We start from the raw sequence: 17007 nt of genomic DNA on the forward strand, positions 1-17007 counted from the left end.
ACGTCTAAAGTTGAGTTTCAGATTAACAGCGAATCGCTTTTTAATTATAAATATATTTGGTACCTACTTGTACTAAAGTAGGATTCGTGGTTGGTCTGAAAGTCGCATCACTTAACCAATCTTCCTGTATTTTATCTGGTAACTCTACCCTGTAGGCAAGTATGATGATCCTTCTTTTATAGAAAAGAAAACAGGTTTAGAGAGATTAATCTCTCCTGATTTAGCTCCTAGTTGTGGAGCTAAAAAGTGGTGAAGCCACAAATTCAAAGACATTAGTACTGTTTCATTTCCAGCTTCTGAAATGATAAGGGCCTTATGAATAAACATATGCATTATTTGATTTTTGGAATAACTCGTAACCACTCCGCCAATATTTTATGAGTTTCAAGCCATTCTGGTACCACTTTCGTACTTAACGGGTCATCAAACTACCTAACATATTTATTTAAATCACCTCAGGAAAAAAAGGTTGATTTAAAGTATAACTTCACATAAATTTTTATCCTTTTTAGTTTTGAATTTTTTACATACATTCACTACAGTCAAATATGGAATTGTCTATCATCCCCAAAGTTCCCTTGTTTCTGTAGTTAATCCACTTATTCCCATACTCAAACCATGGCAATCACTAATTTGTGTTCTGTCCCTAGTTTTGCCTTTTCCAGAATGTCATATAAATGGAATCCTACATAGCCTTTTGGATCTGATTTTTTTCACTTAGTATTTTGAGTTGAGATTTCATCCATATTGTTACATGTATCAATAATTTCTTCTTTTGTATTACTGAGTAGAATTCCATTGTATGGATATATCATACAATTCACTTGTCAGTTGCTGGACATTTGGGTTGTTCCCAGATTTTAGTGAATATAAATAAAACCATTATAAACATTGACATACAGATCGTTGTATGGACATCGGTTTTCATTTTGCTTGTGTAAATACCTTAGAGTGAGATTATTTGTTCATATGGTAAGTATATCTTTGCCTTTATAAGAAAGTCCTTGCGTTTATCTGAGCTTCTTGGATCTGTGATTTGTTGTCTTTTATTATATTTGGAAAATTCTCAAGTATCATCTCTTCAGTCTTCTGCCTGGTTTCTACATCTGTGACTCCAATTTCACGTGTCTTGTGAGGAATGCAAGGTCAGAAATAACAGAGTCCACATACATTTGTGTTTTTCCACAATGTCAGACTTTTACTGATGCTATTTCAATCAAAAAAGCCACGAACTATGTTGAGTTTCCAAGAAAACAATTCTCCTTAGTACTTGCCACTCACTGAGCACTCAGAGCCTTGGACACACAGGCTCAAGGCACTCCTTAGGTCAATAAATATTGCAAAGCATGCATAATAGGATACTTATTCCTCATATAAATATTACAGAGTGAACATTCCACAAACAAAATAACATTTAACATTAAGAGAAAAGGGATAGGAGCCCTTTCTCCTTTAAGTTTGGAGCTCTCAAAATCATCTCGTTGCCTCCCTTTTTCCTTCTTTCCTCCCCCAATTTTTTTTTTAAAATCTTTGTGGGACATGACTTCTAGGAATTAGCCTTCCTAGCAACATGGGACATGACTTCCTAGGAATGAGCCTTCCTAGCAACGTGGGACCTGAATTTCCTGGAATAAACCATCCTAGCGACAAGAAACCAGCTCAAAAAAGGAGGAAAAAGCAACCTGAGGCCAGGAACACACACTCCTTTTAAAATGCTTTCTCCAAAAGATTTTAAAGAAAAAAAGGAGGAAATGTGAAAGGAAATTAAATCTTGGGACCCCGTACTCATTAAGCCAAAGGGAAAAGTCCAGCTGGGAAGTGGGTCACGCAAACCTGCCTCCCGCTTTTGGTTCCTAAATAAGATGGCTACAAGATGGAAAGCTACATGCCTCCCCCATATTTTGCCCACAAGGAAATTCCTAGTGAGGAATTTTACTTTCCTGGAAAGGAACAAAGAAAAGAGAAGAAAAAATATATATAGGGACTAGGCCAGATTTATAGCAATAAAAGGAAAGCAAACCTGGAAGCTGGGTCAGGCTATATTACTGCCTCCTCAATTAAAGCAATTCTCTGGGCAATCATTACCTTAGCCCTTTTGGTTGCACATTGACTTATTTGCAGACACATACTATAACAACATTGTAAGCAGAAACAGGACAGAACATAAATTATTATCCCTCCTATTATAAGCAATAGCTTCTGCTACTAAATTCCCCAGAATCCAAACCAACCACTCAAGCAATGGATTAGTGAGGGTTTTGTATCTGACAGTTGGTTATCTGGGTTTTTGTATCAGTCATAAGTCAGGTATGTTCTTCGATTCATCTGGAATATACACACAACGTTGTTTTTATGATGGCACAGGTTCCCTTGTGCTGCCGTGAGTATACCTAAAGCCATATAGTTCTGCAGCACAGCTTTCCTCATAAGCATGACCTCATTGCTTAGCAAAGAGGTACTCATGCAGCTACCATTTAGGGCCTTTGGGTGTAATTCGATAAAGCCTCTATATGCCATATAACATCTTCAATACCTATCTGTGGTACAAAGATTGAAGCTAAGTGATCATACCACTGGAATACCGAACGTGTCCAGTGAGATTGTAAATGAAAAGGGTTTGCTGGTTCTGGAAGGGTCTGAATTACTGGGCAACATATGGGGGAGGCACGTAGCTTTTCATCTTGTAGCTATCTTATTTAGGAACCAAAAGCAGAAGACAGGTTTGTGTTACCCAGTTCCCAGCTCAACTTTTCCCTTTGGCTTAATGAGTTTGGGGTCCCAAGATTTAATTTCCTTTCACAATATATATTGTCCATATTTTCTTTCTCTTTTGTTCGAGATGGGGGTCTCACTTTGTCACCCAGGCATGATCATAGCTCACTGTTACCTAGAATTCCTGGGTTCAAGGGATCCTCCAGCCTTAGCCTCCCAAGTAGCTGGGACCATAGAAGCAGGCCACGGTGCCCAGCTAATTTGTAACTTTTTTGTAGAGACGGGTCTCACCATGTAGCCCAAGCTGGTCTTGGAACTCCTGGGCTCAAGTGATTCTCCAGCCTTGGCCTCCCAAAGTGCTGGGATTAAAAGTGTGAGCCATGGCACCTGGCTCCATATTTTCCACTAGTTTTAACATTGTAGGGGCCAACAGAAAAGTTCCCCTTTCCCCTCTTAAGATTCACTGAAAATTAACTAGCAAAAGACAGATTAATAGGAGAAAAGGCATACAAATTTATTTGATCATAGTTTTACATGACACAGGAGCCTTCAGAATGAAGACCCAAATGGAAATTTAGTGCTAACAGACTGAGTGGGGAAACCCAGTGAGGCCTGTCTGTCTAGATTCTTGGTCTCTCTCGGCAGCATTCCTTCCTTCTGGGTATGGACAGGACCCTCTTTGGAATGGGCGTCTTATGACCTATGATCTAAAACAAGGTAGCTCAGATAATTTCTTTAGAGCCAGTTTTTACACAGAAAAGCAAGGGGGAAGTTATTTTTTATTTTTATTTTTTTTTGAGACAGAGTGTCACTGTGTCACCCAGGCTGGAGTACAATGGCGCCATCTCGGTTCACTGCAACCTCCGCCTCCCAGGTTCAAGTGATTCTCCTGCCTCAGCCTCCCGATTAGCTGGGATTACAGGTGCGCGCCACCACGCCTGGCTAATTTTTGTATTTTTAGTAGAGACAGGGTTTCACCATGTTGGTCAGGCTGGTCTTGAACTCCTGACTTTGTGATCCACCTGCCTTTGCCTCCCAAAGTGCTGGGATTACAGGCGTGAGTCACTGCACCCAGCCTAGAGTAGTATTTTTACATTTTATGGCTGGCTTTGGGGAAAAGGGGTTCTCTCTATGACCCACCTTGAGGAAAAGGGATTCAGTGTCTGTGGCTAGGCTTGGGGAAGAATGAAGGGCCAGAGACAGGAAGGCAGAAGGTCAGAGAAACTTTTGCTTCTGAGGCTGCTTCAGAGCCTTAACTTGGGGTATCATTTTCTGAGCCCCAACATGTTAAAGTCTCTGTCCATTAGTTCAAACATCTGGGTCATTTCCACATACAGTCCTATAGATTGCTTTGTGAGGAATGTGTTTATTTTTGCTTTTTTGTGTGTCTCGATTCTTTATTGAATGCCAGTCATTGCTTACATATTTTTTTTTTTTTTTTTTTTTGAGACAGGGTCTCACTCTCTCGCCCAGGCTGGAGTTAGTGGTGCAGTCTCAACTCACTGCAACCTCTGCCTCCTGGGTTCAAGCGATTCTCATGCTTCAGCCTCATGAGTAGCTGGGACTACAGGCCTGCACCACTACACCTGGCTAATTTTTGTACTTTTAGTAGAGATGGGGTTTCACCATGTCGGCCAGGCTGGTCTTGAACTCTTGGCCTCAAGTGATCTCCCTGCCTCAGCCTCCCAACATGCTGGGATTACAGGCGTGAGGCACCGTACCCGGCCGAGTCATTGCTTATATAACAGAAGAGAATGAGGTAAATCATATTAATGCTCGGTAATGGGCAAGTGTGTTCTGTTAGACCGTCTGCATGGGGTTTGGTCAATCTGGTCAGGAATCAAGCTGGGCTTGGGTTTTTTTGGTTTTTTTTGAGACGGAGTTTTGCTTTTGTTGCCCACACTGGAGTGCAATGGTGCGATCTTGGCTCACCGCAACCTCCACCTCCCGGGTTCAAGTGATTCTCCTGCCTCAGCCTTCTGAGTAGCTGGGATTACAGGCATGTGCCACCACACCCGACTAATTTTGTATTTTTAGTGGAGATGGGGTTTCTCCATGTTGGTCAGGCTGGTCTCAAACTCCTGGCCTCAGGTGATCCGCCTGCCTCAGCCTCCCAAAGTGTTGTGATTACAGGCATGAGCCACCGCACTTGGCCTGGGCTTGGGTTTTATTGCTATGGTTGCTTTCAGTGTACCACAGATTTCACCTACTCTAGCATTATTCTATATTGTAGGTTGGGGCTGAAGAACTCAAGTGTTCATGCTTCATCCTCAGCTTACAGCTGTCCTGCCTACCTGCACAGTGGTGGCTAACTTTCTAGGCCTTTGCCCATCCCCTAGAAATGGATGCTTGTTACTAGACACTTGGTAGGCTGGTAGTCGGGGAGAAGTAAAGGGATTCTCTGTTGCTCTAATTCAATTCAGCCTCAGTCTTCAGCAGGCCCTATGTGTTGGCCTTGGGAATACACCTTTTCTCAGCATTCTTGCCCCCCAAAACTGGGCAAGATCATTAAATGAGTGTAAAGAGGAAAGAAGTGTGAGAAATGAGATTTGGTATACTGCAAGGTTGGGAAGATGGGAAAGAACTAGCAAAGAATACGGAAGAAAACTTTCTAGCAGGGCAGACAGAAAACTGTTACTGAACGAAACTGGGGTCTGCTCACCCAGTGCCGCAAAGTCACTGACATCAGGCTAGTAGCAAGAGAAAAGTGAGGCATTTTATTGCAGGGCACCATGCAAGGAGAATTGCACAGACCATGCTTAAGACCCGAACTCTCAGATGGCTTAAAGGTATGGGCTTTTAAAGGCACGGAAAGAGAGAGGTTACAGGCAAAGTCATAAATCAATACATAGAGACTATACATTGGTTTGATCTAAAACGGTGGGACATCTCAAAGCTGGGATGGGGGGTGGGCTCAAAGGTCTTAGGTGGATTCAAAGACTTTTTGATTTATGATTGGTTGAGGCAGTGAAGCTGTCTAAACTTGGGATCCACAGAAAATAATGTTAGCTCTGGCAGGTGGGCATGACTTCCTCCAGGCCCCTCAGGAAGCAACTCAGAACAATGAACAGTGGTCAGAGTTCAGTTCTGTTTCCCCTTATCTGAGGTTTAAATCTGTTTGGTGAGAGTGCAGGTTTCTGAAAAGTTGGGGACATATCTGATGTTACCCTTAGTTTCTTTTTTTTTTTTTTTTTTTTTGAGACGGAGTCTTGCTCTGTAGCCCGGGCTGGAGTGCAGTGGCCGGATCTCAGCTCACTGCAAGCTCCGCCTCCCGGGTTTACGCCATTCTCCTGCCTCAGCCTCCGGAGTAGCTGGGACTACAGGCGCCCGCCACCTCGCCCGGCTAGTTTTTTGTATTTTTAGTAGAGACGGGGTTTCACGGTGTTAGCCAGGATGGTCTCGATCTCCTGACCTCGTGATCCGCCCGTCTCGGCCTCCCAAAGTGCTGGGATTACAGGCTTGAGCCACCGCGCCCGGCCACCCTTAGTTTCTATAGGGAACAAAACATCTCTGACTTCCTTGGCTATTGTTTTCAGCTACTATTACTTTCTTACTTATCAAGTTGCTCATTAACTTCTCTGGGCTAGCTAAGTGCCTAGAATCCCCTTGAAGGAACTCAAGATTTTCTTTTATTTCCATGCGTGGGGGGGCCCACAAGCCTCCTAAGAGGTGGTCTCTGCTCTGCCTTAAAACCAGGAGTGTTGTGTTCTGGAAACCAAGTAAAGCCTTTCAAGAAGGGAGAGAGAAACTGTCAGATCTACTGAAAAATTGCATAGTTAAGGACTGAGAACTGACCCCGTATTTAAGTGTGGCGATTGCTAGTGACCTTGACAAGAGCAGTTTTGACCAAGTGGTGGCGGTGACAGTCTAACTGGAATGGGTTCAGGTGAGAACGACAGAACTGGAAGGTCGAATTAGGGTGTTTTTGTTTTTTTAAAAAAAACTTTTACTTAAACAGAGACAAGGTCTCAATCTTGTCTCAAACTCCTGGCCTCAAATGATCCTCTCGCTTCAGCCTCCTAAAGCGCTGGGATTACAGGTGTGAGCAATCGTGCCCAGCCAGAGTTAGAGTTTTGCTGTAAAGGGAGTAGGGAAATGGAGTGGCAGCTGAAGAGGAAAGTGAGGCCAATTTCTTTTTTAAGATGAGAGAAATCACATGCTGATGGAAAAGGGAAGGGGAGAGCTGCCGATGCTGTCTGTGAATAGGTAAGAGGATGAGCTTGAGTGTTAAGAGGTGGGGCTGGGTTCAGACAGGAAGAGTATGAATAACTCATCTAAGTAAGAGGAGGGAAGGAAGAGTTATGAAGGTACAGATGAAGGCGGATGAGTGGCCACTGGTGGAGGCAGACCACTGTGTATATTGCAAAGGATATCTTTAGAAGCAATGACCCAAGATAAAAACTGGTAGAGGTCTAAGCACATTTATATAATGGTTCTGCGAATATGTATATAAGAAGCTCAAAGCAACATCTACTTATATATTATGGTGAACTAACCTGCTAAGAGACTTTAGATTACTTCATTTAAAGGAATGGAAGGAAACATGCCCCACCAACTCTCTTAGCCAACTCTCTTAACTCCACGTCTGTCTTTTGGTTCTGAGCCATGCTACATAGTATATACATGAGAGCAAACAAAAGACACGCTCAAGCTTTGTCTGCTTTATTTCACTACATTAAGTTAAGCAATAAGGCAAAACAGTAACCTGTCATTCATAAAGATCAAGGAGTACCTCTCTGTCCCAAAAGGGACCAAAAAGGATGTTTCTTCACAAATACGCACGACACCTAGCTCATTATGCTGATAAGCATTTCAAACAAAAGAAAAGGTCAGTAGGTGAATCAAATAACAAATCCAAATTAACTTAGCCTAAGTTTCCCAAAGTGTAGTTTCAAGTGCTAATGGGATCTAACTTTCCTGTGATGGTGCATACTGACTAGCATTAAAATGTTTGCACCTCATCTAATATAAAAAAGGCAACAAATACAATTCCTAATTCACCAGCTGCAGGTGTTGAACCATTTCTACGGACACACAGAATACTAGCTTGCACTAAAACCTATCTTGAGGAAACATTAAACCAGTGGCTGTACTATTCTGCAAATTAGTTTGGCTTCTGAAGAAACAAGTTTACGATCGAAGTGTTTTGTGTTTCTGCATATGGGAATGATGCCACCCATACTTCAACATTATTATTTTTGGGAACAAATGCCAGCTGCCTGCCATAAACGCATGATGTGTGTGTAGTCTATGCAAATGTGTAAACATACGAAGTATTCTTTACTCTGATGCCCATTTCCTCCACTGGCAAATATGGAGCAGTGATTTCACAGTAGTCTCTAGCAGGTAGTGAAGTAAAAATTTGAGACTCTGTGGGGTCACAAAAAAAATGAAACTCTTTCTATAGTTTGCAAATTTGTAATTACCCATCCCCCTGCTCCAACTCCTAAGAGGCTAAACCTTATTATTACCATCATGTTAGAGATGAGTATTTTCTTTCTCACACTGCATCACATATATTATTACTCTGTGGGACTGTTTCATAAAATTGGCTTGATTTTTGTACAACTAGTACAATTTAGTGTCTTTTAGAGTACAATTTAGTGTCTTTTAAAAGCTTCCTAAACATTTAAAACATTTTCAAGGGGAGCTTACAAGGACTATGTCCCATCTGTATTCTACATTGTAATGTAACTTTAATTTTTTAAGACTTGAAACAAGACCAAGGTAAACAAAAAATCTGTATTTTCCTCAAGTCTCTTGGCCACTTACTAACAATACTTTTACAGAAAACACGGTGCAGCTGGTGGTCTACTTTGTCAAGTTTCAGTTTAGAAAACATCATAGAAATTAAGGTTGGCAACCCAACTCCAGGATACCAAGTGAAAACAGCATGTCTGCTGTTAGGCCAGAATTGTGGGCTACTTGCTGAACTATTTTATGGTTTACAATCAAAATGGTCTTATTTGACTCACCATATGACAAAAGTCTTAAACTTAGTAAGGGGGAAAGTTCTTAATATCCAGTTTTGGATTCAAGAGATTATACTAGTTAATTTCCCCAACTCACTGGAAAGAATGCTAGTTGAGAATATGCTAAAAATCTAACCTTTAAAATGTTTTCTGCATTCCAGAAATGAACCTGTCCACTCAGGTTTTCTTTGGGTTCTTTTCCAGGTCCCAAACAGAACAACTTAATTGAGTTACAGAGGCAGAACAGGGAAGGGGTGGGAAGTAAGACAAATAGAGATTGCCCCCCTGTGGCAGCATTAATCCCTGGGTATTGTGGCAATATTGAAAACGAATGGAATTTGCTACCCCCTTGACATGACATGTAATTGCTTGCTTCTCAAATTCTTCTTAAAAGATCCATATTTTATTGGGAAAAAAAAATTAAGAACAACTAATAAGTGTCCCATATTCACTTAGAAAAAGGGGGCAAACGATAGTGCCTTAACAACTTCATAGGTTTTTCCAATCATCACAATACTAAAGATAATGTGACAATTCAATTTTTTGGTTATATGGAAATCTATAGCAAAATGGCAGCCACTATGGCAAGTGAAGGGATATGTTTTAGACTGTTAGATGATATTTAATGGAATGCAGAAAGCAGTTGGTACACTGTGACCAATGCTGCATCATTAACAGCAGGTCCACCTTTGGGTTATTAAGTTTCATCTGTGACATTGTGATCCTTAGTGAGATCAGATCAAGAGACAGTACAGTCAGTTTCTCAGGTGGTAAATACAATGCCACTCCAAGGAACCCCCATCCCCTTTCCTAGATGGAATTATGCTGCTGTTACTCAATGTGCAGGGCTCAGTGAGGGAGACACAGACCTACTGGTGTCAACAGAGGTGAGAGCAAGAGCAATAGCAGCTACCCTGTGTTCCCAATGTCTTGCCTATGCTCCCACTTTCTTAGCAATAGAATTCCGTAGTGCATGGGTACATCGTTATAAACAAGGCCTAATGAAGCAGCAGCTTCCGCATTTTAACGCAGGTTTATGGTGATACTGTCCTTTGGGATCTGCCCTCCAATGGAACCTTTTAAGGAAGAAGCGGGCCCAAGCTAAGTTCCACATGCTGGGTGAGCCAGATGACTTCTGTTCCCTGGTCACTTTCTTCAATGGGGCGAATGGGGGCTGCCAGGTTTTTAAAATCGTGCTTCATCTTGAAGCATACGGTCACTTCACCCTCCTCACGCTGTGGTGTAACTTTGATGAAAATACCCACTTTGTTGGCCTTTCTGAAGGCTATAATGCTATGGAAAGAAAAAAAAGCAAGTATTAGGTAGATAAAAAATCAGCCAAACCACTAAGACTTACAGTAGAAGTCTTTCACCTTATTCTTTCCTTCAGCACACATAGAAGACCTATAAACACTTTGTTCTTAACCTACCAAGTTTTTTTTTTTTTTTTTTTTTTTGAGACACAGTTTCGCTCTGTCACCCAGGCTGGAGTGCAATGGCTCCATCTTGGGTCACTGCAACCTGTTTCACGGGCTCAAGTAATTCTCCCATCTCAGCCTCCCGAGTAGCTGGGACTACAGGCATGCACCACCACACCTGGCTAGCTTTATATATTAATATGTATTTTTGGTGGAGATGGGGTTTTGTCATGTTGCCCAGGCTGGTCTCGAACACCAGGGATCAAGTGATCTGTTTGCCTTGGCTTCCCAAAGTGCTGGGATCACGGGCATGAGCCAACACGTCGGCCATATATTTTTCTATGAGCTTATACTTTTCTGCTTTTCTAACCAATGCAGATGGTACACACTATTCCATAACTGCTTGTTTTACTCTGTTTATCACAAACATCTTTTGATGCTGGTATATACAGATCGTCTACATTCTATGTAATGGTTGCATACTATTCAATTATGTTTTTATCCATAACTGGCACATACTGAGGTTGCTGCCAATTGTTCTCTATTATAAACAATGCAAACATCCCTTTACATTCACCTCTGTGCAAATGTGGTAATATTTCTAAAGAACATAGACTCATACCATGGAAAGTTATTTTTTTATTTTTTATTTTATATTTTATATTTTCAAGATGGAGTCTCGCTCTGTCAACCAGGCTGGAGTGCAGTGGCGTGATCTCAGCTCACCGCAACCTCCACCTCCTCGGTTCCAGCGATTCTCCTGCCTCAGCCTCCTGAGTAGCTGGGACCACAGGCGCACACCACCATGCCTGCCTAATTTTTGTAATTTCAGTACAGATGGGGTTTCACCATATTGGTCAGGCTGGTCTCAAACTCCTGACCTCAGGTGATCCACCCGCTTTGGCCTCCCAAAATGCTGCTTTATCACAGGCGTGAGCCACCCTGCCTGGCCTTATTTTTATATTTTAGAGACAAGGTTTTGTTCTGTCACCCAGGCTGGAGAGCAGTGGCACAATCATAGTTCGTGGTAGCCTGGACCTCCTAAGCTCAAATGATCCTTCTGCCTCAGCCTCCCAAAGTGCTGTGATTATAGGCATGAGCCACCATGCCTGGCCATACTGTGGAAAGTTTTAGTAACTCAATGCTTTAAGGGAAATTTGGAACACCATAAATCAAGAGTGTTTTTGTAAATAACTTATGTAATTAGGAAATTTAGCATAAAAATGTCTCTTCATTGAGGTTTCCATTTCAATTTCCTCTCATTTGTGCATAAAGTTTGTGCTTTAATAACGTAGTTTCTGAAAGTAAAAGGGCAATGAAATAAACAGAATTTGTCTACTATCCAAATGATATTCAGTCACTCTAAGAAAGGTTACTGGGATTACATATTTATAAAATCTGAAAGTTCTATTAATTCTAATGTAAAATATAATTAATTCAGTTTTTAATTACTCTATCATGTAATCAGGCGAAAATCTGGTATCTCAGACAATCATTCCAGAAATATATCTTGGCTTAACAAATTTCTGTACCTAATTAATTTAAGGACCCACATAAAGCAAGGATTTCAGAGAACACATTTTGTATTGTACAACTCAGTATATTTTGTATTATAGTAACTAACCAAACCTTTGATTTGTATGAGTCACATAAAAAAAAATTCAAACAGTTTAAAGTGGTAAAAAGGAAAACGTCAGTCTTTCTTTTTATCCTTAATTTCCCAGGCAACCACTGATACCTGGGAAGCTTTTCCAAAACAAATTTGGATTTCTGGTCTCTAGCTAGACCTGCTAAAAAAAATCCTCTGGGGTTGGGGTCTGGAATGCTATCGAACAGCAAAACAAAACAACACTTGACCTGGTGCTTTTTGGAGTTAACCCACGTTTGGTAATCACTAGTCTCATCTTTGCCTTCACTTTCTTTTTCTTTTTCTTTTCTTTTTTTTTTTTTGAGATGGAGTCTGGCTCTGCTGTTCAGGCTGGAGTGCAGTGGTGTGATCTCAGCTCTCTGCAAGCCCCGCCTCCAGGGTTCAAGCAATTCTCCCATCTCAGCCTCCCGGGTAGCTGGAATTACAGGCGCGTGCCACCACACCTGGCTAATTTTCGTTATTTTCAGTAGAGACAGGATTTTGCCATGTTGGCCAGGCTGGTCTCGAACTCCTAACCTCAAGTGATCTGCCCGCCTCAGCCTCCCAAAGTGCTGGGATTACAGGCGTGAGACACAGCACTTGGCTTCACTTTATTTTTCTAACCCACCTTATGTTATCTCTTCTAATATCTTGTTGAGAAAGCTTTTGATCATTCAGTCAAAAAACCACAAATGGGCCAGGCATGTTGGCTCATGCCTGTAATCCTGGCATTTTGGGAGACCAAGGCGGGTGGATCACTTCAGGTCAGGAGATCGAGACCAGCCTGGGCAACATGGCAAAACTCCATCTCTACTAAAAATACAAAAATTGGCCAGGCATGGAGGCGCTCGCCTGTAATCCAAGCTCCTCAGTAGGCTGAGGCAGAAGAATTGCTTGAACTCGGGAGGTGGAGGTTGTAGTGAGCAGGAGATCACGTCATTGCATTTCAGCCTGGGGGACAGAGTGAGACTCCATCTCAAAAAACAAAACAAAGACCGTAAATGTTCCCTGTGCCAGTTTATTAAGCTATTGTTTTTCAGTTCCAATCGCACCTCTCTCTGTTTTGCTGTGTGACACAGGATTCTGCTCAGACCGTATCTGCTGGGTTGGCTGGCTCTTTGTCAGGTTCTGTCAGTAGCGGGCTCTAAAGGGAGACTAGAAGTCTAGAGGAGGAAGGGTCTTTCTTGCTCTTCCTTTAGAGATTCCTGTTTGCTTGTGGTCCCTGTTCCCTGTGGCCATCACTCCAAAAAGGCCTTTTTTTTTTTTTTTGAGACAGGGTATCACTCTGTTGCCCAGGCTGGAGTGCAGTGGCACAATCACGGCTCACTACAACCTCTGCCTCCCGGGCTCAGCTGATTCTCCCGCCCTGGTATCCTGAGTAGCTGGGACTACAAGCATGCGCTGCTACACCTGGCTATTTTTAAAATTTTTTTGTAGAGACGGGGTCTTACTATATTCCTAGGCTGGTTTCAAACTCCTGGGCTAAAGCAATCCTCTTGCCTCAGCCTCCCAAAGTGTTAAGATTATAGGGGTGAGCCACCATGCCCAGCCCAGCAATGCTTCTTTACCCAGGAGGAAGTGGCGGTAAGCAGCTGAAGTTTCCAGTTCTTGTATAATCACGCCACCCCTCCTTTGCCATCATGAGATGCCAGGACCAGGCAAGCAGTGTTCCCCTTCAGCTCACTGGAGGCCCGAGTTTCAGCTACATGGAGCTCCTTCTTTAAGTTCTAAATTTTAATAATTCTAACTATTTCCCTTTGTTCCCTCCACCCGAGGGGTGGTAGCTGGCTCATAAAATAGCTATCTTTGAAATTTTATGCCCATGAAGTAGCATCAAATTGCTACTTTAGTGTTCTTTTCCACTTTTTATGTTACACAAGTGAATAATTCTTTATATTAAATTCTCTGTTCAAATCACTGAAATCAGTCAGTCTATAGACTGAATTCTCTGATGGTCACAGTTCCACAGTTCCCAGTAGAAGGTTTGGTTCTTTTCAGTTATTAGGTATGAGAGAGTAAAATCTGTTAATTACTCCAAGGGGGTGGGGGTGTGGAACAAACCCAATGATAAATCTATAGGGACAGAATATTGTATCCTGTCCACAACCATTAAAATCATATACTTAAATTTTTTTTTTAATTAACATGGGAAAATATATTCAAGTGAAAAAGGCTAAAAAACTGTATCTATAGAATGATCCCAATGAGGGGAGAAATATTTGGAAGGACAAATGCCAAAATGTTAATGCTGTTTATCTCTGGTGGTGGGATAATTTTATTTTCTTCTTCATGGTCTTATATATATTTCCCCAATTTTCTACAATAATTATTTTTAGAAACAGGAAGAAAAAAGTAATTTAAAAACATCCAGACAAGAAAATCAGATATATAAGTGGGCATTCTGTATCAGCCAATTGTGGTATGGGGATCACAAAAAGATCACTCACTCGGGATCGTCCTGAAAGTCTTGAGGTTCTGCCAACTCGTCGTACTCTGCTGCTGCATCCTTGCCAGCTAAAATGAGCTCTTTGGGGGGCACCACCACCTGGAGAGCAACACAGAAAGGCCTGCCTGAGAAGGGACCAGTGTGACAGAATATAGCAAAGTATGACACTGATTTAGACAAATGGAAACATACAGCAAGTTTCAGGAAACATATAGACTACTTATATGGAGTTTATAAGAACAAAGGTTTTAAGAGAAAGTAAGTGCTTACTTCATGGGGTCTGCAAAGAGGAACTGGGGAGAACATGGGGGCTTCAATTGTGTCTTTAATGTTTTATTTAATTATTTTTTAGAGACAGAGTCTTGCACTGTCGCTCCAGCTAGAGTGCGATGGCGTAATCTCAGCTCACTGCAACCTCTGCCTCCTGGGTTCAAGCGATTCTCCTGCCTCAGCCTCCCAAGTAGCTGGGATTACAGGTGCCCATCACCACGCCTGGCTGATTTTTTGCATTCTTAGTAGAGATGGGGTTTCACCACATTGTCCAGGCTGGTTTTGAACTCCTGACCTCGTGATCCACCTGCCTTGGCCTCCCAAAGTGCTGGGATTACAGGCATGAGCCACTGCACCTGACCCTAATGTTTTATTTCTTAAGAGGATGGGGAGAAATGGGTATTTGCCATATTCTTTTTTTTTTTTTTTTTTGATAGATCTGAAACAGTCCATCATTAAGAACAACACAAAGGAGAAACACTGGCTCCAACACAATGTTTTTTGACATGGTGCCAGCTGATTCCTGGTACCTGATACATAAACTCACATGAGATACTGGGTGTTTATGGTCATGGAAAACAATTAGCATTCTTCAGACTTATGTTGTAATTAGGCCTCAACTTTGCTCTATCAGAGGTTAACAGTTAACAATGTCGATCAAATTTCTAATGATAGATACAAATGTGGGAAGGGAGGTATAAAGAGAGAGAAAGACAAGCTGTGCTTATGAATCAGGTACTTATTTCTGCCTCTGTCTTAACTGGAGCTGCTTATTAGTGTTAATTAAAAAAAAGCAGCAGCCAGGTGAGGTGGCTCAGGCCTGTAATTGCAGCACCTTTGGAGGCTAAGGAAGGTGGATCACCAGGTCAGGCGATTGAGACCATCCTGGCCAACATGGTGAAACCCTATCTCTACTAAAATACAAAAAATCAGCCAGGCATGGTGGCAGGCACCTGTAATCCCAGCTACTTGGGAGGCTGAGGTAGGAGAATCGCTTGAACCTGGGAGGCGGAGATTGCAGTCAGCCGAGACCGCGCCACTGCACTCCAGCTTGGGCGACAGAGCAAGACTCCGTCTCAAAAAAAAAAAAAAGTCTTTGGAGGTGATGCTTGTAAGTGAAATCATTAAAAAGCAGGAAAAAAAAAAGAAAAAGAGGACAGAAATTCTCTAATAATATTTGAATAACAACTAAAGATATAGGCATCCTTTTAAACCATTTTTATTATAAATATCAAGCTGAATTATGATTCAGTAATCGACGATTTAGAGAGAAAGGCTCTTGTTCTAAAATTTCAAGTACTACAAGTAGCAAAATATAAAGAGGCCATATTACATCCATTCAACTCAGACTGAGAGTCAAAATCACCCACTTCAGTATTTAGTTAGTGTTTTTTTGTTGTTGTTGTTGTTGTTGTTTTCTGAGATGGAGTCTCGCTCAGCTGCCCAGGCTGGAGTGGAGTGACACGATCTCGGCTCACTGCAACCACCGTCTCCTGGGTTCAAGCAATTCTCCCGTCTCAGCCTCCCCAGTAGCTGGGATTGCAGGCACCTGCCATCACGCCCAGCTAATTTTTGTATTTTAGTAGAGACAGGTTTCACCATGTTGGCCAGGCTGGTCTTGAACTCCTAACCTCAGGTGCTCCACTCACCTCGGCCTCCCAAAGTGCTAGGATTACAGGCGTGAGCCACCATGCCAAGCCTAGTTAGTGCTATGTTATGTATACTCTTTGTAAGGTAGAGGAATCTAGAGGAGGCATACCAGCTTCTAAATGATTTTAAACGTATCATTTCTAAAAGGAAATGATACTTCACAAGTGTTGAAGAATGAATGTATGAGACTGAGAAACTGAAGGCGCATGTATGTTAGAGGAGTCAGGATAGGAAGGAGGCATTCTAGGTAAAACGAAAAGCATACACAATTCTCTAGCATCAAAGTTTATAACCCATTGCATCTGTCTGGATCACAACCACTAATATGTATGATTCAGGGAATGCTAAATTTGAGGATCTGAAGGAAGATCACACTGGATGAACAGAGAGAAGTAGTCATTAAGGAGCTCTTATGCTATGCCAAAAATCTGGACTTCATCTCAGTCAAGAGCAATGCTAAATGACCAGCATGCGAAGAGTTAGATTTTAGAAGTATCACCCTGGTGGCAATAGAGAAGAAATGGGTTGAAATGAAGGTGGTGGTATAAAAACAGCAAGGTCAGTTAGGAAGTTATTGTCACAGTCCAGGTAAGAAACGACGAGGCCTTCAAATAGGGCAGTGTATTTCAGGATAAAGTAAAAAAATTCAGGAGGTGGAATCAAAAGAACATGCTGACTAGATGTGGAAAGGAGAGAGTGTGAAGTCTTTTAAGCCAGGTCAAATGAGGACACTCCAGGGAAAGTGAGGGTCAGTCAGGCTGAGGCAAAATGCTCCTACCTTAGCAGTGCTGTTGATATCATCAGCGTCCCCCTCCTCACACTCCAACAGAGTCACATGGGTGAGGTTCTCAACTGGATTCGTAAGAGTCAGGAGGACCTGGCTCTCCTGGAGAATAGGAAACACACCTCTCA

General features: G+C 42.0%; 1 protein-coding gene across 1 annotated transcript in view; it reads right to left on the reverse strand.

Moving 5' to 3' along the window:
- Window positions 1–7359: 7359 nt before the first annotated feature.
- Window positions 7360–17007, reverse strand: part of DCTN4 (dynactin subunit 4) — a 44962-nt gene continuing 35314 nt past the window's right edge. Inside the window, 3 exon segments of the mRNA NM_001260767.1 lie at window positions 7360–9977; window positions 14177–14274; window positions 16874–16981. Coding sequence (NP_001247696.1) covers window positions 9764–9977; window positions 14177–14274; window positions 16874–16981 — 420 coding nt within the window. The 3' untranslated portion in view covers window positions 7360–9763.

Source organism: Macaca mulatta, chromosome 6 (genome assembly GCF_049350105.2).
Source record: "Macaca mulatta isolate MMU2019108-1 chromosome 6, T2T-MMU8v2.0, whole genome shotgun sequence".
Lineage (NCBI taxonomy): Eukaryota > Metazoa > Chordata > Mammalia > Primates > Cercopithecidae > Macaca > Macaca mulatta.